This window comes from Mixophyes fleayi, chromosome 2, assembly GCF_038048845.1.
Source record: "Mixophyes fleayi isolate aMixFle1 chromosome 2, aMixFle1.hap1, whole genome shotgun sequence".
In the NCBI taxonomy this organism is placed as follows: Eukaryota; Metazoa; Chordata; class Amphibia; order Anura; family Limnodynastidae; genus Mixophyes; species Mixophyes fleayi.
The window spans coordinates 297,101,138-297,126,478 of NC_134403.1; the positions used below are offsets into that span (position 1 = coordinate 297,101,138).

The 25,341-nt window shown below is 37.0% G+C and overlaps 1 protein-coding gene across 4 annotated transcripts in view; it reads right to left on the reverse strand.

The window, feature by feature from the left end:
- Window positions 1-25,341, reverse strand: part of WWC3 (WWC family member 3) — a 145,083-nt gene that overhangs the window by 55,267 nt on the left and 64,475 nt on the right. For all 4 annotated transcript variants that reach the window (XM_075196457.1, XM_075196456.1, XM_075196459.1 and 1 more), the window contains exons 2-5: window positions 12,951-13,060; window positions 11,498-11,701; window positions 3,801-3,877; window positions 1,852-1,931 (exon numbers count right to left, since the gene is read on the reverse strand). In XM_075196457.1, coding sequence (XP_075052558.1) covers window positions 1,852-1,931; window positions 3,801-3,877; window positions 11,498-11,701; window positions 12,951-13,060 — 471 coding nt within the window. The remainder of the gene's footprint in view (window positions 1-1,851; window positions 1,932-3,800; window positions 3,878-11,497; window positions 11,702-12,950; window positions 13,061-25,341) is intronic.

The window sequence follows — 25,341 nt, forward strand, 5'->3', positions numbered from 1 at the left end:
TTTAGTTAGAATGACAGACTCAGGGACTGGAGCAAGGAGCTGTTCTTCTTCTACCAGTGCCAGCATACCCAAGCAGTATAGGCATGCTGGGACTTGTAGTTCACCAGCAAAAAGACTCATTTTGATAGGCTTTTAACTAGTCTACTATAATATTTTGTTATCTATTTAAATGTAACTAAATGCAAATCTCTGATAACTGTCAAAAAGCAAATTGTATTACATCACCAAAAAGTCCAAAAACAAGGAATCTGTTCATAGTTGTTAAACTTAAATTAAAATGTGTGATATTCCTCCCAGTGCTAACTTTGTGGTCCCTCATTTATATAGCTGTGTGCATTTTAAGCATTAGGCTCACTTTAAAAGGAAACAAAGCTTGCTTAAACAAATACACTATCTCACATAAAACAATGTCTATTGCAGATATCTTTTAACTAGCTCATTCATTAATGTCAAAACAGAGGATATGTTGAATAAATGAATTATCTGAGTACACTGCCCTTGGAATGGTTTAATTCGCAGAGTACTATTTTTAAAATCACATCTTGAAGAAATAACTGCCAGCAGCATTAGCCACCTCCCATGTAAAGCCATAGATTACCTACTAGAAGAATGGAAAGTTTTGTTGTGAATCTGGCCTTTTACATCATCAGGTCTGGCAGAAGGCCCCACACTAACCACAGCTTGCTTCCTGCTACCCTTCTATCAACAGCAGGTACTGTTGAGAGGCCAGCGCTTTTTTTTAATAAACAGGACCTGTCCCATTACCACTAACAATGTCCTTTCTGTTGTTTAAGCCACTTTTGTGTGTTTTACTGTTATCTCAGGGCATCGGCCATATCTGGTGTTTTCTCGAGGGCTGGTGTCTTTTCCTACATATATATATATATAATCTATGGCTTCTCTACTAGCAGGCTAACAATACCACCCTGTTCTGAAACTATGCTAAGATTTTCTAAACTAAACACTAGCCCAGATGGAAATTCCCTGAACTGCCAGAGCTGTAATGTCCTTACAGCTATGCGTTCAGTAGGAAGGAATGACATGTTTAGGTCCATTTAAAATACTGGGTAAGAGAACTCATCCTGAGAGGAGGGAAGACTGAGTCAGCATTGCAACCAATATCCTGCAAAGAAACAGGTTGAACACTAACAAACTGCAGACGAAAAACATACATAGAAGAAACAAAGCTTAGGAGCATATGTAGTGATTGTAGCTGGACATAAGCTGTTGAAAATGTAACTGTCACCTATAGACAGTGAAGGTGGCTATTCTTCAACTAATAATTAGCCTATCAATTCATTAGGAGTCAGAGAAAATACTGTGGTCTCAGTGATAGCACTAGTCCAGTGAACTGATAGACTGCATTCTAAATAAAGCTCCATCCAGCTAAATGATTGACACTGTGTGTAGGTGATGGACACAGAATAAACCTAGAATGTAGGAGAAAAAGACCTATCGGTTATTCTACGGAACGTTCAAATAATTTGCTGTAAAATATCAGATTTTGACAGTATGTATGTTGTCTGATGTGGCAGACGTACAAATGTGATACTTAAATGATAAATAGAGTAAATCAAATTTCAATATTTCTAGCAAATAAATGAAAAGAGAAAATATATAGCTTTCAATTAACTAAAAGATCAATTTACAAAAAAATAAAAAATAAATAAAAAGAGAGTGAGTACTTATTTTGTACTAATATGTCAAGAACAACTGCTCCAACTGATCAATGTAATGCAGATAGCATAGAAGAAGGGTGTGATGAACAACTGCGAATATAACAAGAACAATAATAGAAGAAAACAATAAAAGAAAATGCAGCCTCACACCTAAAAGCTATAACAAACTTACTCTTGTAGAGTCTCTACTCCCTTTTCTTTGAATTGAAGTTCTTGCTTCATCAGTGTTAGCTCTCGCTTTAACCTAGAAAGCTAAGAATAGGAGGTTATTATTTTTTTTATTTTTTTTTACATACACATGTATTAGAGAATAAAATATGTAATACTTGTCCCAGATTCTCCCTATATGCAATGTAAAATACTGTACCTTTACTGAATGAAAAGCACAACAAAATATTACACAAAGCACATTGTAAGGGTAACAAAATATACCACAGTGTTTATACTGTTCCATAATGTCAGATCATTTGACATTAAGAGCTGCTGGACTATTCAGGCTTGTCTCTATATTGTTGTTTGTTGTGCTATATGTTCTGCACAAATTCTGCAGCCTCAGCATTTTGACGTTTTGGTACATTCAGCAGTAAATTATAGCATGTGAGCAGAGACATGCAGTGACCACCAAGAAATGTATATATGGTTTACAAGTGGTGAGTACATTATACAACCCAATATAAATTTACCACCATCCCCTGTTCTATAGCTTTGCACTATCATCTTTGGAAAAGGACAGCACATCAATGCTGATTTACTATGTAACATTCCTCCACCTTCTCAGGGCTATGAGCGGCCACTGGCAATCACACCCTGGGTACAAGTGCTCCATGAAGCGTAGAAAATCACTGCATGTGCATAAACTAGTTACATATGTATGATGTTTACTTGGCACCATCACACTAATGATGGAATCACATACATTAAAATGTTTGTACTGGTATTTTCTTTACCAAAAGGTTAAATATAAATCCATGAATAGATGTTCTTATTACAATGTAAACATGCTTATAATGTAAGCTAAATAAACTTATATAGAGATAGATAGAGCAGTCTTAAATAAGAGGAATAGAAATATTGGGCACTGGATGCTGTTTTGTGTTGCCCCTGTTTGACCAGAGTAGGGAAGGGGACAGCACAATGTAAAAACAAATGTGTATGGTTAGATGGTAAATATTCTGTCAGAAGAATGGCAAAAATCCTTCCACAGGCATGTCATAGTATGTAGTAAATCAACATGCCAATAATATGCATCCGTGCTCAGCAGGGACTCATTACTGTTAAAGCTATGTTGCGTCAGAAGCCAAAATCAAGGTAATTAATGCAGATAGGCAGCACTATAGATGTTTCTTTCCTTGATGTTAATCCATTCATATTTTTTGAGATTGTGTACGCTTGTACAGGAATGTACATGGCTTAGCAGGTCAAAATGGTGGCAAATACAGGTTTGGAAAATGTTGCTCCTTTCAAGGATCTGGGCGGCACAGGTTTAATGTCATCTAGCTGCAGTAATTAATTTCACACTAGACCAAATGCAAAAATTTGATTTGTTGTGCAACGAAATTTGATAAAGCATTAAGAGGTGCAGCACGCACGATTAGGGTGGTCCTTCACAGATAGGCGTGTGGCCACGGAGCCTTTTTACCACTGTACAACCTGTTGTTCACAGAGACAACAAGTCGCTCATTATGGATGTTTGTCACTATCCAGTTGTACTTCATACAGTGTAAGAGCATTTATATGCAAAAAAAATATCAATGTAATCAAAATATAAAAATGTACAATTGTGACACATAAAGAAAAAACAGCACAGAAGCGAGATGTATTTTACACATAAACAACGTTCTAACGAGCACTATGATAGTAGGTAGGACTTTGATGTGACCTTTCCTCTTTTCCAGCATGCACAGACCTATCATGGACGGCAATGATCGTGCAAAGTGCCTGCACAGGGGCACTATTGAAAGCAGAATGGCGATGGGCAACTTTGTATGTGCATTTTTCCAGATTAAAAATTACCCTTAGTATCAGTTAAGTATTGAAATTATACAGAATTAATCATATTTACATGCCATAATCTTACATGATACTGATGTTACATTGGAAAATAGTTATTTTTCCACTTACCCTGTCTCGGCGACTTGTTATTTCAGCCTTAATTTGATACGGATCATATTTTGTGTTTGTAGAGAATCCAGAAAAAGCTAAAGAAAACGTTTACAGTTAAAAATTATTAATAAACAGAATAAATACACCAATTGTTACACAATTATTAAGTAACCCTTAACAGACACTATCTATGGTTATGGTTTTTCTGGTAGGCAGGTTTGCACATGCCCGCTAGTGCACAGAGACATACAGGGTTTTTCTAAGGTATGAGTAGGAATTATATGATTTCTGACTTATATACAATGTAGAGAGCATTCTAGTAACCTAAATACAATACAGAAAGCAATATAGTGACCTCAATACAATACAGAGGACATCTTAAAGATTGATATAAAATACAGAGAGCATCTTAATACACAACACAGATAACATTCTGGTAATCTCTATAAAATTCAGAATGTATATGCAAAACAGACAGCATCTTAATGAACAATATGCAGAGAACATTTTAGTGACTAGTCAAAACATAATACATATTAGTTGCTACTATTCAGTGTCAACTCTGTTTTGGATCACTCAAATCTCTGGCGGTTTTACAATACAGGTTTCCCAAATATTTGGTAGCTTTATAATGTTGATCACTCCTCTTAAATCTATGGTGGTGTTAAATGCAGACCCCTAAAAATCTCTTGTGGTTTACAGTGCAGGGTACCAAAAACAACTCCTGGCTTTAATATACTGACTCCAAATCTATGGTGGCCTTAATATACAGACCTCAGATCTCTTGTGGCTATATAATGCAAACCCCTCACTTCATCTCCAGTGTTCTCCCAGCACTTATTTCCCGAGTGCTCCACCTGACTGTTTTTACTTGTCACCAGGCTGTTGCAGACCAACAGAGTTCTATTATAATAGAATAAACCAGTTTCTCCTATTAGAACAAGCACTATGTGAGCACTACAGCCAGCAGTGTGTGTTAGACCACTGACCACCAGTCTGACCAGTCCTGGCAGGTGTGGGCAATAATCTCCAACATCCAATATAATTGCAAAGTATTATAAATGCCCCCACTCATCTGCTTCTTAAGGCCACCCGGCTGTCAAATTTTTTGGGGGAGAACAATGATCTCTGTTGGCTTTACTATACAGACCCCACCTATGATGGCTTTACTATACAGGCACACAATCTCTGGTGACTGTATAATGCACCCCAACCTCTTTTGTAGACCTACTATATGAAGCCCAGACCTATGATGGCTTTATCATTCAGGCCCCTCCATGCCTCTCAATCTCTGGTGGCTTTACCATACAGACCACAGAGCTATGGTGACTTTACTATTCAGACCTCTGATCTCTAACAACTTTATAATGCAGATACCCCTCCACCCCATCTCTATTGGTGACATATTCAGACCCCAGATCGTTGATGGTGAATTAAAAATTTACACCTTCATAGGTCCTACTCTGTCTCCCAGCATGCTGCTGTGCTAGCATGCCACTATATCCAATAGGCAGCTTTAAGCACTCTGATTGGTGGATAGTTCCAGCCATTAATGTGAAGACCTCCTGACACTCTCATTGTTGAACGGCCAGCACTACCCACCAACATACTTGCTAGCAGCTGTCTACTTGGTATGACAGTATACCTAGTAACTGTGTAGCCGCTGAACACGCATCAGAAGAACTAAGCGTAAAAACACACAGAGGTAAATTGATGAAGCTGCGGGTTTGAAAAAGTGGAGATGTTGCCAATAGCAACCAATCGGATTCTAGTTATCATTTAGTACATTCCACAAAATGTTAGCTAGAATCTGATTGGGTGCTATAGGCAACATCTTTACTTTTTCAAACCTATAGCCGATTAACGGAGGTATTTTAGGTCCATATTAGCGACTACGCCTCCAAAAGAGGCTTGGAAACCAAAACTAATACATCATACGGTATAGACAAACAATGAATTTATGAAACTCAATTCATTTATCACATCACTAAACTATTTTTCTTGGTAGAAGTGTAACTTCCTTTTGCTGACACTGCTATCTGATAGTCCTTTTTGAAATAGTATATACAGTGATGACAAATTCATAACTTTTGCAAGTACTTAAAATTATCCCATGACATAATGTTCCTTGATAATTTCATGCATGGATAGTGTTCATTCATATAAAACACAAAGCAACTGTAATATGTGTAATCTGTGGGTGGCTGTGATTCAGTAAGAGGAAAATCCCCACAAAGACACCAAAATAAGCCAAACAACATATTTCTGTTATTTATTAAATGATGATTCTTTCCTTGTGCGTAAATCGGCTGATACCAGGAAGGCAGCAACTGGTATGTGATTGATTTGTTTGAAAACAAAGATTTTTTTTAAACACAAAAAAGTATTAACCTTTTTAGTTATGTATGCGCCATAGCCAGTTCACGCAGAGCAGTGATGCCAAATATGTGGGATGCAGTCGTTTATATAAAGAATGGCTTTGTCTTATGTTTGGCCTACACACATTGGCCAGAGTCAGATGACATTCTTATCTAAAGAGTGGAAGGCGACTAAAATATGTTTATATAATAAAGACTTAAGAATCAAGTTAGCAATGGCAAAATGGACATTACAACAATATTACAATTAGAAACATAAAGGAACACTATCATTACAATTGTGTGTAAAGTTTTCGGGCCTGATTCGTTAAGGAGAGTAAGGCAAAAAAATAAGTACATTTTCTCCTGGTCACACCATGTTACAATGCAAGGGGTGCAAATTTGTTCATTATTTTGCACATAAGTTAAATACTGGCTGTGTTTTCATGTAGCACACAAATACTTGATAGCTTTATTTTAACACTGAAATTTAAAGATGATCTAGGACGTGCCCTAACCCAACTATAAATCTGTCCCCACATTTTACATTTTGCTCCCCCTCCAATACAACATGATTTTGCCAAAGTGCAAAGTTATCCTTTTTTTGCTTTATTTTCCTTAATGAATCAGGCCCTTCATCTCTGAGGCACTTTTTAGGCTGATCATATTCCAGCATCATTATTAGTAACTTGTTTGAGCGCACACAAATTATACCATCTTTTATTTCAGAAGACTTTGCGTTTTCAGAAAATACCTTTAGTTTGTTTATACCTTTTGTCATAGCAAAAACATCGACCTGAAATTGCCAAAAAGTGTTTTTTTTATTGAAATTCCAAGAAAATGACTGAAACCAAATTTGTGTATTTTTCTAAACACCGTCTAAAATTCTAGTGGTACTTCCTTTGGCATCAAATTTTGATATTTTCTACGGCCTTGCCTGAAATGCATCAAAATTTGTAGGAGCTATAAAGGTAGCCCAACAAGACACACCATTTTGAAAAGAGAATCCCCTCTTTCAACTGAGGGCACCCATGATTTTTTTTAAGCAAATATGACTTAATTATTTCTGTATTGTAGTGGGGTATTGTCTAGTGATCACACGTGATCACCAGACAATCTCTATTAAGGAGTCACCTCATTTGAAAGTGGAGCTTTTAGTGTCGTCTCCCCATCCCATGACTCTTCATTATTTTCTGCAGACTTTGGGCTAGGAGACAGGGGTTTATGACATTATCACGTGGTGGCACAAAGTCATCATTAAGCCCTGTCCCTTCCCAGTCCACCACCAAAAAGAATTTGCTGTTGAGAACAAGTAAATATATATTTTAATTATTTGCAACCTGTGTGAAGTACGAGTCCCACTCATCTTTAGCACTGAAGGGTTTAAAAGAGATTGCAGACTTCTGTATGTGCGTAAAATGCTTGTCTAAGATGGACGCGTTTCAACCTTCTAGGTCTTTTTCTTGAAAAAGACCTAGAAGGTTGAAACGCGTTGGTTAGAAAGGCCTGTGAACTGATGGAGTGACACAAGAATCAACTACCAGGATATCATATTCAGAGGAAGCAATGATGTAAATATCCCGAGATTTGCAATGATTTGTACCCTGCGTAACACCTAATATTATCTGGTAGGAACCCATCTGATTTTTGTACCCAAGAAGTCCACTTTTGTATATTTATTATATTATTTTTTATGTATCACATTTTATTATCTTTGCAATTTTCATGTACAATTAAAGATACTTTTTTTTTATTGGAATACCCTTTGGACAATTTTGATGTCATGATTGGAGAACATCATCTACTATAAAAGAAAACTATAAAGATATACATACAACGCTCACTATATCACAAATATCTTGTGAGTATATACACAAAAGGGATGGGAAAATCCTGAAAAAGTATTTCATGCTGTGAAGAGACACATTTGGAAGAATGTTTACCACATATTCTTAAAGTATATATTTAGTTTTGTCCCTGTAAGTGCACTACCTGAAGGGGTCTAAGGGAGAAGAGACTTAAGAAGATTCATCACATTTGTTTATTTTGATTTTTGTTTATATATTTTGTTTACAATTTATGTATACAGTATCACGCTATGTTTTTGTTATTTGTTTTATTTCACATGATTATTCACATGAGGAGTGACTTCGTACAAGAACAATCTGAATACCATTGAATATAAGTATTATTTATTTATTTTTGTCACGTATTTATTATGTAAGAACACCTAGGCGCTTGAGGTTTCACTATTTGCATTGTAGTCAGACAAATGAGAAACATAGTAGCCTATGTAACTACTCACCTAGGGGTCCCAATGTTTTTAATTACCCTGGCTTCTGTAACTTGGGGTCAAGAAAAGCCACAGCACTTTTCAGTGTGTTGTTGGTAGCCTCTTCAAGGTCTGCCTCTAAGAGACTACCAGCTCATGGTCTCCCTGTTATAGTGGAAACCAGCTAAGGCTGTCCAAAGATAGGGATAGAGGATTATGGAAAGGGGTAAACTGGTCCTATTTTAAATTATTGTTTGTTTTTTTATTTTAAATTATTTTATTACTAGTGCACATCACATATTAAATACACATGTGCAACTTCTGATGTATGCATCAACATCAGCAGCTATTTATATAGCGCCACTAATTCTGCAGTGCTGTACAGAGAACTCACTCACTTTAGTCCCTGCCCCATTGGAGCTCACAGTCTAAATTCCATAACATACGCACACACATACACAGACCAAGAGAGACTATGGTAAATTTAATATCAGCCAATTAACCTACTAGTATGTTTTTGGAGTGTTGGAGGAAATCGGAGCACCCCGGAGGAAACCCATGCAAACACGGGGAGAAAATACAAACTTTACCCAGGTTTGAGAGGTGCAGTTTTACGTAAGCACCAATTGTTGTTTGTAAGAAGATTATCCATAAACATTGTTTGTATTGTACAGTCATGACCAAAAGTTTTGAGAATGACACAAGCATTGGTTTTCACAATATTTGCTGCTTCAGTGTTTTTAGACCTTTTTGTCAGATGTTGCTATCTATTGTATACTGAGGTGAAATTACAAGCATTTCATAAGTGTCAAAGAATTTTGTTGACAATTATATTAAGTTTATGCAAAGAGTGAATATTTCAAGTGTTGACCCTTCATTTTGAAGACCTCTGCAATTCGCCTGACTGATGGACGCCCATTTTTGCATAATCAATGCTTGGAGTTTGTCATAAAGTGTCGGTTTTTGTTTGTCCACCCGCCTCTTGAGGATTGACCACAAATTCTCAATGGGATTAAGGTCTGGGGAGTTTCCTGGCCATTGACCCCAAATGTCGATGTTTTTATACCCGAGCCACTTAGTTATCACTTTTGCCTTATGGCAAGGTGCTCCATCATGCTGGAAAAGGCATTGTTCCTCACCAAACTTTTCTTGGATGGTTGGGAGAAGTTGCTTTTGGAGGATGTTTTGGTACCATTCTTTATTCATGGCTGTGTTCGTAGACAAAATTGTGACTGAGTCCACTCCCTTGGCTGAGAAGCCAAGGGAGTGGTCTCAGGATACTTTACTGTTGGCATGACACAGGATTGATGGTAGCGCTCACCTTTCCTTCTCCAGACAAGCGTTTTTCCAGATGCCCCAAACAATTTGAAAGGGGATTCATGATTGAAAATGACTTTACCCCAGTCCTCAGCAGTCCAATCCCTGCACCTTTTGCAGAATATCAGTCTGTCCCTGATGTTTTTCCTGGAAAGAAGTGGCTTCTTTGCTGGCCTTCTTGACACCAGGCTATCCTCTAAAAGTCTTCGCCTCACTGTGAGTATCCTTGCCTGTGAAGCCCTTTCTGTGCAAAGCAATGATGATTGCACATGTTTCCTTGCAGGTAACCATGGTTAACAGAGGAAGAACAATGATTTCAAGCACCACCCTCCTTTTAAAGCTTCCAGTCTGTTATTCTAAGTCAATCAGCATGACAGAGTGATCTCCAGCCTTGCCCTCGTCAACACTCTCACCTGTGTTAACGAGAGAATCACTGACCTGATGTCAGTTGATCCTTTTGTAGCAGGGCTGAAATGCAGTAGAAATGTTGTTTTTTTGGGATAAAGCTCATTGTCACGGCAAAGAGGGAATTTGAAATGAATTGCAATTCATCTGATCACTCTGCATGACATTCTGGAGGCAGCAGGTTATGAAAAATGATATTTGTGTCATTCTCAAAACTTTTGGCCATGACTGCATGTCCGACAAAGAATACTAGTTCATAATACCTTAACACGAGTACAATGTCACTCAATGTCAGTCTATTCTTCAGACACCAATTGTAAAGATTGTCAGTAATAACTTAAACATAAGCAAACCTGTAACAATCTATGTTCAGGACTAGCATAATGTTATACTAGATAACCTTTTTGAATGGTGTTCAAAATCTCAAACTACTTTGCTATTTTTATGACATATATACACAACTTTGTGCTTAATTGTAATTAAAGTGCAATCTAAGCTTTCTTATTTATATCTCTGAATGTGGAAACCAATCTACTAAGGGGAGATACAATTTATTGCAGTGTGTCTCCGGAACAGTCCGCGGTGACACATCACCTCCATGTTCTGCCTGGAATCTCTTCTCATTTTTTCCTCATGACTCACAGAGATGAGCAAAAAATGAGCAGAGACTTCATACAGTAAATGGCAGAATATGCGCATCCTCACACTGAATTTAGTTTCCCTCTTGGGGTGGGGGGTTCAACTAACTGTGATGTTCTAAGGAACTGCGCAGTTTTACCATCACTACAGTAAATATATACGCTGAGCTTTCCTTGCACCTCTATGGGGTGCAAGGAAAAATGAGCAGATATTTCAGTAAAAATAAAAGGGCAAAGTGCCTCCGGAATGTCCGCGAGACACCTCACGCTGATGGGAATTCCCCCCATTAGTGTCACTTGTAGCACAGTACATGAAAATAATAACATATAAAAATATCTAAAGTTTGCCTGAATTATTTTTAGGATTCATACATTATATGAAAGTCTTTAAGGTTTTGTTGCATTATTACAATCATAAAATGAGTAGGAGATCTTGCCTGATAAATTGTCACACTAGTCTGGTGCCTGTTTACTATCAGACAGTGAAACATGGTGATGGCTTTCACCAGCCTTCCCATCTCAGGCTCATCTAATCGGCCAATGACAAACTTAACGCAAGCACCACATTGTATTTTTACAAAAAAATTTCATAAAATGCATTCAAATGTCGTTAATGTAGTATATATTTTATCATTCTGTGGTAAAATAATCTCTGGATATATTAAAAGAACAATGCTGATGAAAAGTTTTTGCAAAACCTATAAAACCCCCCATCTATCTACTTACAGCTGGCATGGGAACGACTGTCTTCCTCACAGAGTTCATGCAGTTGCTGGTATTCTTCCTGTGCCAATTCAAAACGTTGCTGCTTGATTTGATAAATCTCTTTTTTGGCATTAAGAGCCTCCTGGGCTACAACCAAATATTCTTTTAGCATCCTCTCTTGTTCTCGTCTCCATTGCTCTCGAGGGTCCTCTATTTGTGTGAGTTCTACAAGAAACAGGAAAACATGAGAAAAAACAGGCTGAGCAAAATTATTGCTAGGAATGTATGTGTCCAATGTTTTCCAATATTAGCATGTTCATTGTGTTTCCTGTCGCCCATATTTGTATGTGTGAGCCTCCAAATGACTTTTGTCATTGATCAAAATATTATCTGATCACATTTGATCTCTCATACAATCTGATCTGCTGGATAGAGGACCACTAAATGCATGTTTTTGAGATCAGTGTCCAGACTGGATGTAGGAAGTGTGCCCTCTACATTTTGATCCAGGCCTTTGGCTCAACGAATTCTGTGCAATTTGCCTTGTAGCAAATGAGAAGTTACATTTTATACAAGAAATAAAAAATAGACATAGCACGCAATGGTTTGTTTAAATAGGTTTGTTCTTAATCCCAAGCAGCAGAATTTTCATTTTAATCAGAACACCAGGGGCCTGATTCATTAAGGATCTTAACTTGAGAAACTTCTAATTTCAGTATCCTGGACAAAACCATGTTACAATGCAAGGGGTGCAAATTAGGATTTTGTTTTGCACATAAGTTAAATACTGTCTGTTTTTTCATGTAGCACATAAATATCAACTTTAAATTTCAGTGTACAAATAAGCTATTAAGTATTTGTGTGCTACATAAAAAAAAACAGTCAGTATTTAACTTATGTGCAAAACAAAATTCTAATTTGCACCCCTTGCATTGTAACATGGTTTTGTCCAGGAGACTGAAATAAGAAGTTTCTCAAGTTAAGATCCTTAATGAATCAGGCCCCATGTCTGGAACAAGACATTACCTTTTATATTATTAATTGTATCCATAATATCTTAGGTACTTTAGGTAGTTTGTATAATATGTTATAAGATTAGAAACATTCTAACTTAGGTGGGATAAAATTATAGTATATAGGCTAAAATACAAGTCAATAAAATGACAATTTTAATAATAATGGAATAATGGAATTAGGAAAGATAGAGTCTCATAACAAACTCAATAATTACAAAAAGAAAAATGCAATACTACGTCCACAAAGACAGTATAATTTATATAGGTATCCCTATGCCTTCATGTAGATCCACAATTGTTATAAAAATGATGTGATGAAATGATTACAAAATAATTGCAAGAAGATCAGCACTCTCCAAGACAAAAGAAATATACAATGACATGTCTTATAAAGGCCAACCATTCTGCATACAAAAATGAAGTATGGTTGAACACACCAAAACTTTAAGAAAACTTACGATTTATGTGGTCCATATAATATACACCGATTTGTTGATCGTAAACAATTTCCCATCCTAAAGGTAGCTCATTCCCCACACAGTCAGCAAACGTTAAAGGCTTTGTTATTCTAAAATGGACAAAACAAACAAACAAAAAAACAAACAGAGATTAGCTAGGTATATTGTTGATTTGAAAGGACCCTGACTAGACTAACAAAAATGAAAGATTCTAACATGAACTTGTGTGTATGTACAGTATAACATGTCATTTATATACATAGTCATGAAGATGGTAATTAATAGATAGATAGATAGATAGATAGATAGATAGATAGATAGATAGATATAACTATATGACTTAGATAGATATAACTATATGACTTAGATAGATATAAATATATGGGACAGATAGATTGAGATAACTATATTAGATCGATAGATCGATAGATCGATATAACTATATGACAGGCAGATGAATATAAATATATGTGATAGATAGATTGAGATAACTATATGAGATTGATAGATAGACAGAGATAAATATATGAGGAAGATATATTGATAGAGATAAATATATGAGATAGATAGAGATAAATATATGAGATAGATAGATAGATAGATAGATAGATAGATAGAAAGACAGAGATAAATATATGAGATAGTGATACATATATGAGATAGATAATCAGCCCAAGCAAAATACATTTTTTTAATATCAACATGATAAATCTAACTACTAACAGGAAACCTGTTTGTGTTAACTGCTCATAACACACTGTGACCACATGTCATTTCCTCAGATGATTGCTATTTTTAGGTCCTCAGTTTTAATAGAGATTAAAGAGGTTGAGTTATTGTTCAGACGTAACCACAAAAATAGATCTGGAGTAAAATGTTCAGCTCCATTTGCTATTTCTGGAAGTACAACACAAATTTAGAGTTTGGCAAAACAAACTAATTAACAGCTGTTTTGAAATTAAGATAAACATGGTTTGCTTGTCCTGGTTGTGTTTAAATTTTACATCTGTCACTCAAAGCCATGCTTGCACTCAGCTGTAGTTTCCCAGGCCCTTACAAATACAACTGACCTCTGTCCTAAACATCTGATACAGCTGAGAATCCTCTCATACTGTGGCAATGGAAACAGGCAAGAACCGAGAAATAGTTGTGTTATATAAGGTGACGTGGTTTTCTTTTATTAACAAACATGGGGAGATGTGATGGATTCAATAACCAGGCTTGTAAAATACTGTAATAAATAGCATTTTCTTTATGACAAATTGAATTGTATTGTCACAAGTACAGAATAAACTTAAGTGTTTTTTTTTACTTTTTTAGTTTTACAAATGAGAAAACAAAATAAAAAATTGTACAACTGTTACAATATAAACTAAAGAAACAACCAAAAAAATTAGTATTTAATGTGAAAACCACAAATTAAATCAAGTTTGTTTTGAGGTGTTTATATGCAGTTGTTGCTCTCAGTACCAGTTATGCTGGCTTTACAAAAAGGAACATTTTTAAAATTTGACACCAGTGAGCTGGATTTTAAAAAAAAAAAAAACAAATATGAGCACAATAGGTGCTTTTTGACCATTTTAACAATTTGTTCGCAAGATACTGTTGGGCAAGAAGAATCAAACAAACTGCCTCTTAAAAAGTGAGCTGCTATCCACATGCAGTGCAGTAATCTCAAGCCTTTAGTGACTTGTAAAAGACATAATTAGCAGTACTGAAAAAATCTGATTATAAACCCTAAGTAGAACAATGTGGTGTAAGCTGAATGGACTTCTATTACGCTATTATATTCAAAAGAACAGAGACCCAAATAAGCTGCATCATTTATGGCTCAGATGTGAGCAGTGTGGTTTGTGTCCTGACTACTGGGCAGCCCCTTCCATGTGCAAATATTATCCTGTTTTCCCAGAAGTTGGATACTATTATAGAAAGTAAAACATTTACAGTATCTCACATGTGTCCCTGCAGTTGGGTAATATTTACACCCTTTATACACCCATTTCCAGATCATAAGGACCATCGCTACTTTCTTTGAACGGACTGTCCACTCAGAGCCTGTCAGGGGTCAATGGACGAAGCTTGTTTTTATCAATTAAAATATTACAAAGTGTCTTGTTGTTGTTTAAAGTCAAACTACGTAGTTAGAGAATGCTAAGTAGGTTTAACCCTTTACTTGCTGGACAAGATACTTGTTTGGTGATGAGCTGGAAAGCACCATTAGGTATTTACCTTAAATTGACTCCTGGTAATGGCAGTGTACTAAGGTAACGTGGGTGTGCGTGAGCTGTCATGGTAGGTAATTTCACTCAATGTTGTATCCTGTGTGAATGGTCCATTGGAGACAGAGCAGTGAAACTGCATAACCTCTAACAGAACAGAAGTCCTATGGTATACATACTTAAACATGACAAATTTCTGTACATTTAATACACAAATACTATGTATAGGCCAAATTTAAGAGACTGAAAAAAGATCAAAAAGTGAAACCTTTTCTACAACCATATCACAATGTCAACGTCTGATATATTCAAAACAATAGAGAAGCCAGAAATTTTTCAAAACACAGTGCTGTGGGCTGGTGAAATGAAATATTTTGGCTACAACTCTAAAAGATGCATCTTGAGAAAAGAGATAAAGTATTGGGAGAATAGAACACTTAGACAACAATTTAGAATCTGGGTGGCTCTATTATGCTCTCTTATTATGCTCTCTTGTGTGGCAGCCATTGGCATAGCAAATATTGTCTGGTCATAAGGTAAAATGGATTTAATTAAATATCAGATGATGTCCCTGGATTATTGAAGAAATTAAAGCTAAAAAAAAGGTTCAGCCGGACAACAATAAAAAACATACCTCCAAATCACCCATGATGCACTAACAGCAGCAGTACTAACTATGCAGTCATTATTGCGGACCCTCAAAAAGTTATTAGCCTTATGTCTTAAATGCATGAGGCTAATCTGACTGCAGAAGAGTCTCCTCAGAGTGCTCATGTCAGTCAGACTGCCCCAGAATGCGGTGCTCAGAAAGGAAGTGTGTTCATATTTCCTCACTCCTGCCTAAGCAGCACAAGACCAGAGTGTGAATCCACAGGGTCAGCAGAAAAATGCTACATTTTGTTAAAAAGTAGTACTAACAAAATAGTTATAATATATTTTTTTTTATAAACCTTGTTTGTAGTTAATTTATGCACTCGTAATTCAATTGGGTAGCAGCCTACTTGTATTTTGTTAGTACCTATTAGTGGCTCTTGAAATATTTCTGTGAGCACCAGTGACGTACAGGAAAGAAAGATTAAGGAATGGCATTTACAATCCCCAGACTTGAATATTATTGAACATCTGTGGGGAAATCTCAAACATGAACAAGAGTATTCGGCATGACCCTAAACATATCCTGCTTCCTTTCACTATCATACACTTTCTCAAACACTACCTCAAAGTGCTCAGATACATCATGAGTGAAGCTACTTGTCAAATAGCAGCTTCATGGAAAAAACATCATCCCCTGCCATCATCTTGGTCTGCAAACGGGTGTGTACACTGATTAAATGGAGCTCACAACAAGTACCCTGAGAAACTACTCTGCATCTTTTCACAAGGTGTGGGCGTCTAGGACTTCCTTTCATGGTCAGTCACTCCTCAACCTCTAATCCAGGAACTGACCTTTGTCTTACTGAGACCCTGCTCAATTTCTCTGCATTCTAGCCCTCATCAGTGCAGCATTCACCCCCCTGCTATTGCCCCATTATGACCCCAAGTCAACCCTTGTCCCCCCTCTTTTCTTGATAAAATCTGTTCCTGTTTACACATTTTGTTTTTGCTTACAAACTGGATTTATTGTCGACTTATGTTTTGTTATTTTTATTATGTTATTTTAATTTTATTAAATTTTATTTAATTTTATAATGTTATTTAATTATATTACTTTATTTATCTGCATTCAATAAATATTTTTTATTGAATTTTTATTTTGCTATTTCTGCATATCGCATTCTGCAAGAACGGGTGGAAAAAGTACCTAAAGTAAGAATAAGAAGATTTTTAGCTGGTTACAAGAACCATTTAGACGTTGCAATTTCTGCCAAAGGAGGTATTAATAAGCAGTGGCTTAGAGGGTGTCAAAACTTTTGCCACACTGTTTTATTCTCTTTCAATTTCTTAAATTCAACAAATAATTAGCTAGTTTAAGTTAGAATGTGCAGAATGCCATGTTTATGTTTGTACCCTGCAGATTGTTATGTTAACTTCTTTTTACTTAGAATGTCAGTGACACCTGTAATTTGAACTGGCGTGCAAATCATGCATGTAGGCAAGTTTTAGATGCTTCTGAAACTATAGTAGATTGATATAAAAGTATGCACACCATCCTTCCTGAAAATAAACTTTATGAAAAACTCTGCAGGGAAATGCCTTCAATGCCTAAAGTATATGATAACAAAAGACAATAACTTGCAGCGAGGTGAGAGGCTTAAACATTTGTGATTACAGTCTCATATTGGAGGAACTTTTATTTTAGGTTTAGTAGCCCTTTAAAGCAAACACATCTTACATAAAATATGCACTGAAACAGAAAATGTGTTATTGTGTAACAAATTATGTGCAGTATGATGCAACTATTTGGAGTATGTGTAAAAGGCAACATGAATATTTCATTAAGGATAATGAGGCAGGCAGTTGTTCCTTATAAACAGGTAAAACTAGACTTTCTCCTTTGTACTATTGCTGTGATGAATTATTTACAATGGTATGTGGATATGTCAGTTATGCACTTTCATGCAACCAACAGTACTTCAAAATAGGAGGAAAATAGGTAACATTCCCTTGCATGACATTCAGGCTTCAATTTCCATTCTGTTAATATTTTACTACATAAGTAACAAATAGATCACTTTGCAACACTTAATATTTCATATTTTGCCTCAAATTCTAAAGGGAAAAAAATAAGTCAAATAAGGTCAGCAATGGAATAGTGGTGCATATACTTATATTAGTGTCTGACACGTTTTTAAGTGAAAAGTTAAAGAATGTGGAAATTACCACTGCAAATTATTTGCAGACTACCTTTAATAGATGTCACCAGTGCTCAGAGCAAGGAAAAACCCTCAGATTGCAGGAAATACGATATGCAGAAATGCATCAATGTAAAATTGTACATTTTTCAAAGTACTACAGTGAAACAAATCAACAATACTATTGGACATCTACTGTTTCTCAGTAGATGTGGTACATGCTGGATTCTGTCAGCATAATCTAAGTATACAGTTAGCTTGACCAGTAAATAAAAGATTTGGTTTATGTCAATTTCTTAAACTCTGGATTCTGACCAAAAATGGGTTGCAATGTTGTGTATGTTGTGTCAGCCATAAACAAATACCAAACTTAAATTTTATCTTATATTAATTTCTTTTAGCATTGGGTATGATGAATTGACGGGCACTGATTCCGTGGCCCAAAGTTAATCTTGAATGAATAGGTGGCAGCAAAATTCATCTTTTGTGATTAAGCATATCTAGTACAACCTTTACTCTCAAACTGTATTTTTGGTCATAAAGATGACCGAAATTAAGTTCTGATTAGTGTACAACCAATTACAGGACAGACAACTTTTTGTACTAAATCTTTTTTTAGAATTTAAAAACTTAATAGGCTGTAACTGAGCCACAATTGTTGTGCCAGTGATTTCCAAACCTTGTACTATGGGATAATGTATTGGGAATTCAGATAACATAATGGGTACACCTCACAATTATATAACACATTATATTAGTGTTTCAACATAATACTTATATGATGCATTGTGCTACTTAATATACAGTAAGGTTATTAATTAAATCAGAGCTATCTGTTAAACATGAAAGTTGTTGTGTGTCTTCATATACTGGTAAAGAAAATATAAAGCACCGTTTAAAAAAATAAAGAAATTTATTAAATCCTAAATTCAAAAAATATAGATATATAAATATACTAAATGAGCTCATAAGTTATTGATAAGATAATCAACTGGTAATGATAATAGGCAAAAATCAACATGTAATCATTTAAAACAATTGCTTTATACAATCGAAAGAAGCTGCTAATATCAAATGAAGAATGTATTTGCCACATCAAACAATATATTTCGTAGAGCAGGTGTTCCTTAGGGGTGTCTCTGATTGATGTAAAGCCTTATATCACCACAATTAAAGTCATGGAAACAACGAGTCCCAAGATGTTAGTAATGAACTGTAAAGACGCATTTGAAATAACCGTGTTAATAAGTCGGATCAAATGAAGTTCCACCACTTAAGAAGCAAATCGAGTACCTTGAATCAACAGCATGTTTTTAATAAAATATCCTATGCAAGTAGTCTCAACATATATTAGCACTCTCTCCAGCCAAAGCCGCTAAACATTCTCACGATTGTTGTGATCCCGTGGCAGATTTTGGGGCACATTTATCAATCATCGGCAAAAATGAAAAATAGTTATCAATCCTTATCGCATGGATAAGGATTGAACTATTTCTCAAATTTATTAAAAACGGATCACAGAAACACCAGTTCCGAAAAACTGCCGTTTCTGTGATAACAAAAAAAATCACACTTACCCCCTCTTCGGGACGCGCTGTCTCAGGATCTCCTCCAGGTGTTCTTCCCTCCTCTTCATCCTTCAATTGCGCATGTGCAGTTCGAAAAACTGCACATGCGCACAAAGATCCCTGCTCTGTCTCTGCAACTATCGTTGCAGAGAGAGAGCGGTGAGTGACAGGGAGGGATCATGTGATCCCTCCACACATGCTCTGTCCAGCTCTGTTCTTCGGAGCAGAGCTGACAGCATTGGATTTTTTCAATTATGATAATGTACGCCAGCTTCAAATGTTTTTTCGGAACTTGTTAGATAGCAGCCAGGACCAGTCACCATACAGTTAAATGGTGACTGGTCCCAAAAACGAAGAGGAGTGCAAAGCAGCAGATATCCACGATATCTGCTGCGATGCACCTTTATTAAATATGTGGAGGACACATCGGGACCTGATTTCCAAGGTAAGTGCACGATAGTGCACTATCATGACTTGTTAAATATGCCCCTTAGTGGTTGATGTTAAGTAAAATGTTTCTGGACAGGCTGAAATTCAAAGACCCAGCCAATCACCAGTTGTGTGTGAACTTGTCTCTATAATGACAGTGCTGAGCCGCACAGCACTTTAGCACTTCAACGGAAGCTGCAAAAATCGATTCAATCCCAATCTCAAAATAAGTGAATAAGGAACTCAATGTTAGTGGCAATAGGAAATTGCTCAACCGAAACGGATCGTTGTAACAAACTGCTCTCGGTGTGGATGAACAGCAGCCTAAAGTTTTGCAGCATATAAAAACTGCTTAGGGCTCTGAAATTAATGAAATTTAGTGACAATGTCTAACACGTTTTTTTGCCCCTATGCAAATTCCTCATAGACCTATTTCTGTAGATTACTTTGAAGTGGTAAACTGCTGTGCAGCTCAGAGCTGTCATTATTGGGCGGGTTCACACACACAATTGAGGATGTATTGATGTTTGAAGTGCGGTCTGTCTAGAAACTCACAGTGGGCAGCATGGGCATAGCTGGACAGAATCAGGGAGAAATATTCGAGGATAAGAAACTGGTCAATCCACATGGGTCAACATGGGTTGAGGTGGAACAGAAATGGGGAAAAACGAAGAACTGGGTTCAGCAAACTGCCAGGGAACTCAAACTTCAGTAAAAACATGGGCTCTGTCATGAAGGTAGTGAGTTATCTTCTACATGGCTGCAACATGCCAAATCTGCTTTCTATGTACCAATAGAGATGGAGGGGAGCTGTTCTTACATTTCAGAGCTAAGAGAGTTTTGACTAATGGTCAAAAATGGTCAAGATGTGTGCTGCCAGCTTCCTAGATAATTTGTCTATATGGGGGGGGGGGGGGAGATGCAGCAAACATACCCAGGAATCCTTTCCACCAGGGTCTTAAAGAGGCTGTTCACAAGTCTGTGAACTTTGTCCCAAAAAGAAGCCCACCAAATATGTACCATGGTGTCCACATGACCACAACTATGCCAACAGTCAGGTGAGGAGGTGGGAAACATTTTATTGAGTCTTGCTGGGGTATAGTACCAGTGATAATAAATTTTGTACGGGGCCTTAATTTTGGTTGAGGTCCCATGCCTTCTCGTTTGGGGGGTGGGTGGTCCTAGGTCCCTTTCCCAATTGGCTTCATGATATTTTGGAGAGGGAAGGACTGTGTTAAGTTTGGCCAAAGGGTAATAATATTTTCAAATGAAGTAAGATCGTTGACCATATGTATTGGGGACAAGGATAGCAAGAAATGGTGTATTTGGAAGAATTCAAAAGAATTGAGTACCTGGTAGGGAGATTTCTGATGGAGCTCTGCCAAGGATAGCTATTGATCCTGTCTGGAAAAATCAACAGGAACTTTGAAGTAATTCTGGATTCATCTACGGTACCTCACAGATGATGACCCAGGGAGAAATATGGGGTTGTGCCAGACAGGAGTCAAAAGGTATACCAGGGAGGGGAGTTTCAGTTTTAAGTGGTATACGACCCAGAGCTTAGTGGCAAATTAAACAGAAAAATTTGGTGGTGAGGGATCATCGTTTAGTAGAGAAGCCCGATAGGGAGGTCAGGTCAGGCAGGTTTAAAGAGTCAGATTTGATATTGAGCCAGAAGGCGGAAATTGGGGGGAGTATGGGGCAATGATCTGAGAGAAACATGATGCCAGGTAGTAGAGTTTGATGTCAGGGAGACCCCTGCTACCTACAGGAATCGATCTCTTCAGAATGTTGGCCGAGATCCTTGGGGTCTATTATTCCAGATAAAGTAAAAGTGGGTTTTCTGAATATTACTGAGAAGGTAGGAGGGACAGTTACAGGCAAAGGTTGATAAATTTAAGCCATTTAGGGTATATTCATTTTCACTGCTATAATCCTGCCCAGTCAGGAGATAAGTCAGGTCCAGGAGGTCAAGTCAGCCTGCATTTCAGAGAAGAGTTGCGGGAAGTTTTCTTGAAAGAGGAGATCATACTGGGACGTGAGGAAGACCCTTAAATATTTGAGCTTTTTAGCCTGCCCTTTAATGTTAAATTTAGTTTTGAGGATCTCAATATCTTGAGGGGAGACATGGAGCAGCATGGACTCCAATTTCGTATAATTGATTTTGTAACCAGAAAGAACACTATAGGCTTGCAGGATGTTATAGAGATTGGGGAGGGAGATCTGTATCTTGAATAACCAAAAGCAATATGTCATCTGTGAAGATTGGATCTGATCTGTGACACAAGCGGCTCAATCACTAGGGCAAATAACAGGGGGGCTAGGGGCAGCCCTGTCAATTGCCATTACAGATGGACACTGTGTTTGAGTGAGTACCATTAATTAAGACCTCAGCAGAGGATTCAGAGTATAACGGCAGGATGGCAGTTAGGAAGTTATCAGTGATTCCAAAAGCTTCGAGAATAGTTCTCATGAAACTCCAGGAGATTCTGTTGAATGCTTTTTCGCCATCTAAGGAGATTATGATAGTGGGGGATCTCCTGGAGTTTACTATATGGATAAGATCAATAGCATGTCTTGTGTTATCTCTTGCCTGATGCCCCGGAATAAAGCTCACCTGGTCATAATGAATCAGGGAAGGGAGGAATACGTTTATCAGCCAATATCTTAGCATAAATTGTTTTGTCAATGTTAAGGGATAAAGACCTGTAGCTAGCACAGTTACTACAGAGTCCTTACTCTCCTTAGGGATCACTACAATCCTGGCCTCTAGCAGTTCAGCAGGCAAAATATCCCCTTTGAGAACTTTATTGAATAAAGAGTGCAGGTGGGGAACAAGCAAATCCGAACATTTCTTATAATATGTAGGCGTACACCCGTCAGTGCCAGGTAATATACCATTCTTCTGGGTTTTTTTATGGTTTTCTCAAACTCTTCAATCGAGATTTCCTCACTTAGAAGTTCTGCAGTGCAGCAGGACAATTTAAGAAGCCGGGACTTAGTGAGAAAATCTGAGACTAAATTGGTAAAGGGCAGGCCTGGTGGGGTGGTAGACTGAGCGTTCAGATTGTAAAGAGTGTTATAGTAGTTATGAAATACAGCTCTAATATTTGTAGGATTATGTACCAATTGATCACAAGAATCATGAATCGAAATTATGCTTTTGTATGTTCTAGTAAGGATTTTATCCGCTTTGTCCCCTTTCTCATTATAGGTTTGACATAGCCATTTGAGGCGTTTAGCAACCTGGTTAGAGAGGAGGAGATCGAGTTTGGCTTTAGACGCGTTGAGTTCATCTACAATGGATGGGTCAGGGGCGAATTTGTGTCTGGACTCTAAGGACTATATTTACTAAACTGCGGGTTTGAAAAAGTGGAGAAGTTGCCTATAGCAACCAATCAGATTCTAGCTGTCATTTTGTAGAATGTACTAAATAAATGATAACTAGAACCTGATTGGCTGCTATAGGCAACATCTTCACTTTTTCAAACCAGCAGTTTAGTAAATATACCCCTAAGTTTTGAAGTTTAAGAGACATGTCGTTGGTCTTGGTGAGGGAATCTTTTTTTTTTTTCATGGAACCCATGCTGATCAGGTGCCCCCTCACGACCACCTTCTGTGCTGTCCAAAGAGTGGACTAATGTTACATATATGTTTTAATTCTAACAATTCCCAAAAAAAGTTTACAAAGTATATGATTTTACTAGTTAATCTAATATGTGTTGTTAATCACTACAAATTCCATGGGCGTGATGGAATATTCCAGTATGGTGACCAGGACTGCTTTACTAAGCAATATTTCAGACAATCACTTAATTCAGATTTGTGCATTTGCTCTCATTTGCTGATTTTAAAACCTGACTATTTATATCATAGAGTTCACATAAGGCCACCCATTGAACCTGGACATGATTCCACACCTTAGTAAACCAAGCATAGAAAAAGAAAACATTGGTTTTCACCATATGCATTTTTTTCAAGTTTGAAGATATAAAATCAATCTCAATATTTATGAGGTGCAACAACTGTTGGTTTAAATGTATTTACTATTGGACAAATAACGTCTAGACATGAGTTCCTGAATCCCATTCAGTACATTTTTAATATTATTATTTCAACAGAATAGTAGAAAAACATACTTTTTAACATAAATATTAGAGGCAAACACCTTTGCTATAGTCAAATCTATATCCTGTGTTCACATTACTTTTGTTGTTTTCTGCCAAGTTATGTCCAAATGCAAATACTCCTTTGTAACCATAGGCTGTTCTTTTCCCAGCATTTCTTGGCTATGCACCTGGTAAAGTTTTCACATTTAGCTTCATAAATAATATGTTAAACTCATTTACTGATAACAGAATTAAATAGACACAATGATAGGGAATCCTTATTTTAATAGCATACTAGAAAAAAAAGCAAACAGTATGCCAGTAATTAACCACTTCAAACCAAAAAGAAAAAAAAAAAGAAAAAAAATGTTTAACTGCACAAAGATTAAATTTCTTGTCATTTAGTCAATCCAACAAAAGGTGGAAGCTGTTCATGATACACATTCACTCATTTCCTAACACCAGATAACTTGAATAGAAGCCGGCATAGGGTAAAGAGTAACTGCTCTCCTTATGGTTTCATACTCATTTTGACTTTAATACACTAGCACAATGTATTCGCACATTCAAAGCAAAGGATTAACTCATGACAGCCTGTCTTCTCACCAAGATATATATATACATACTTGCCAACTCTCCCGGAATGTCCGGGAGACTCCCGAAATTCAGGTCAGTCTCACTGACTCCTGGGAGAGCTGGCAAATTTCCTGCATCCCGCTAGTACCGTCACAAAATGACGCGATTCACTGCGAATCCCGTCATTTTGACCCTGCCCCAGCGTCAAACCGGCATTTTCACAAAATGTCACGTTTGGGCGTGCCCCGCCCCTCCTGCCACGCCCCCTCGCGGAAAAAACTTGCCCAAAGTAGGCAAGTATGATATATGTATCACCAGAGAATTGTGCTGCTTGGGCAATGTAATTCAGAATTAGTAAAACAATGCATGCAGCTGTGGGTTGGTTACCCACTGGCTTTGGGAAACTGCCAGTGACTAAACATATCAAACATGTTTAAAATACAGTGGTAACCATCTCTTGCACTTGCGGCCGTGGAGGACTCCCTTGTGTTCACTTTCAGTAAACCCGAGTATTCAGAGCAGGTAGCATCCAAAAAAAGTTACAGCCAAATGTCTGTATAGGCTCATTGGAATCAATAGGTTCAAATATGTCAGTTTGCTTCTTAATGGAAGTATCATTATGCGGTGGTTACCACACCACGTATGAAACATGTTTGACATGCAGTGTCACTGGCATTTTCCCAATGCCAGTGGTTAGT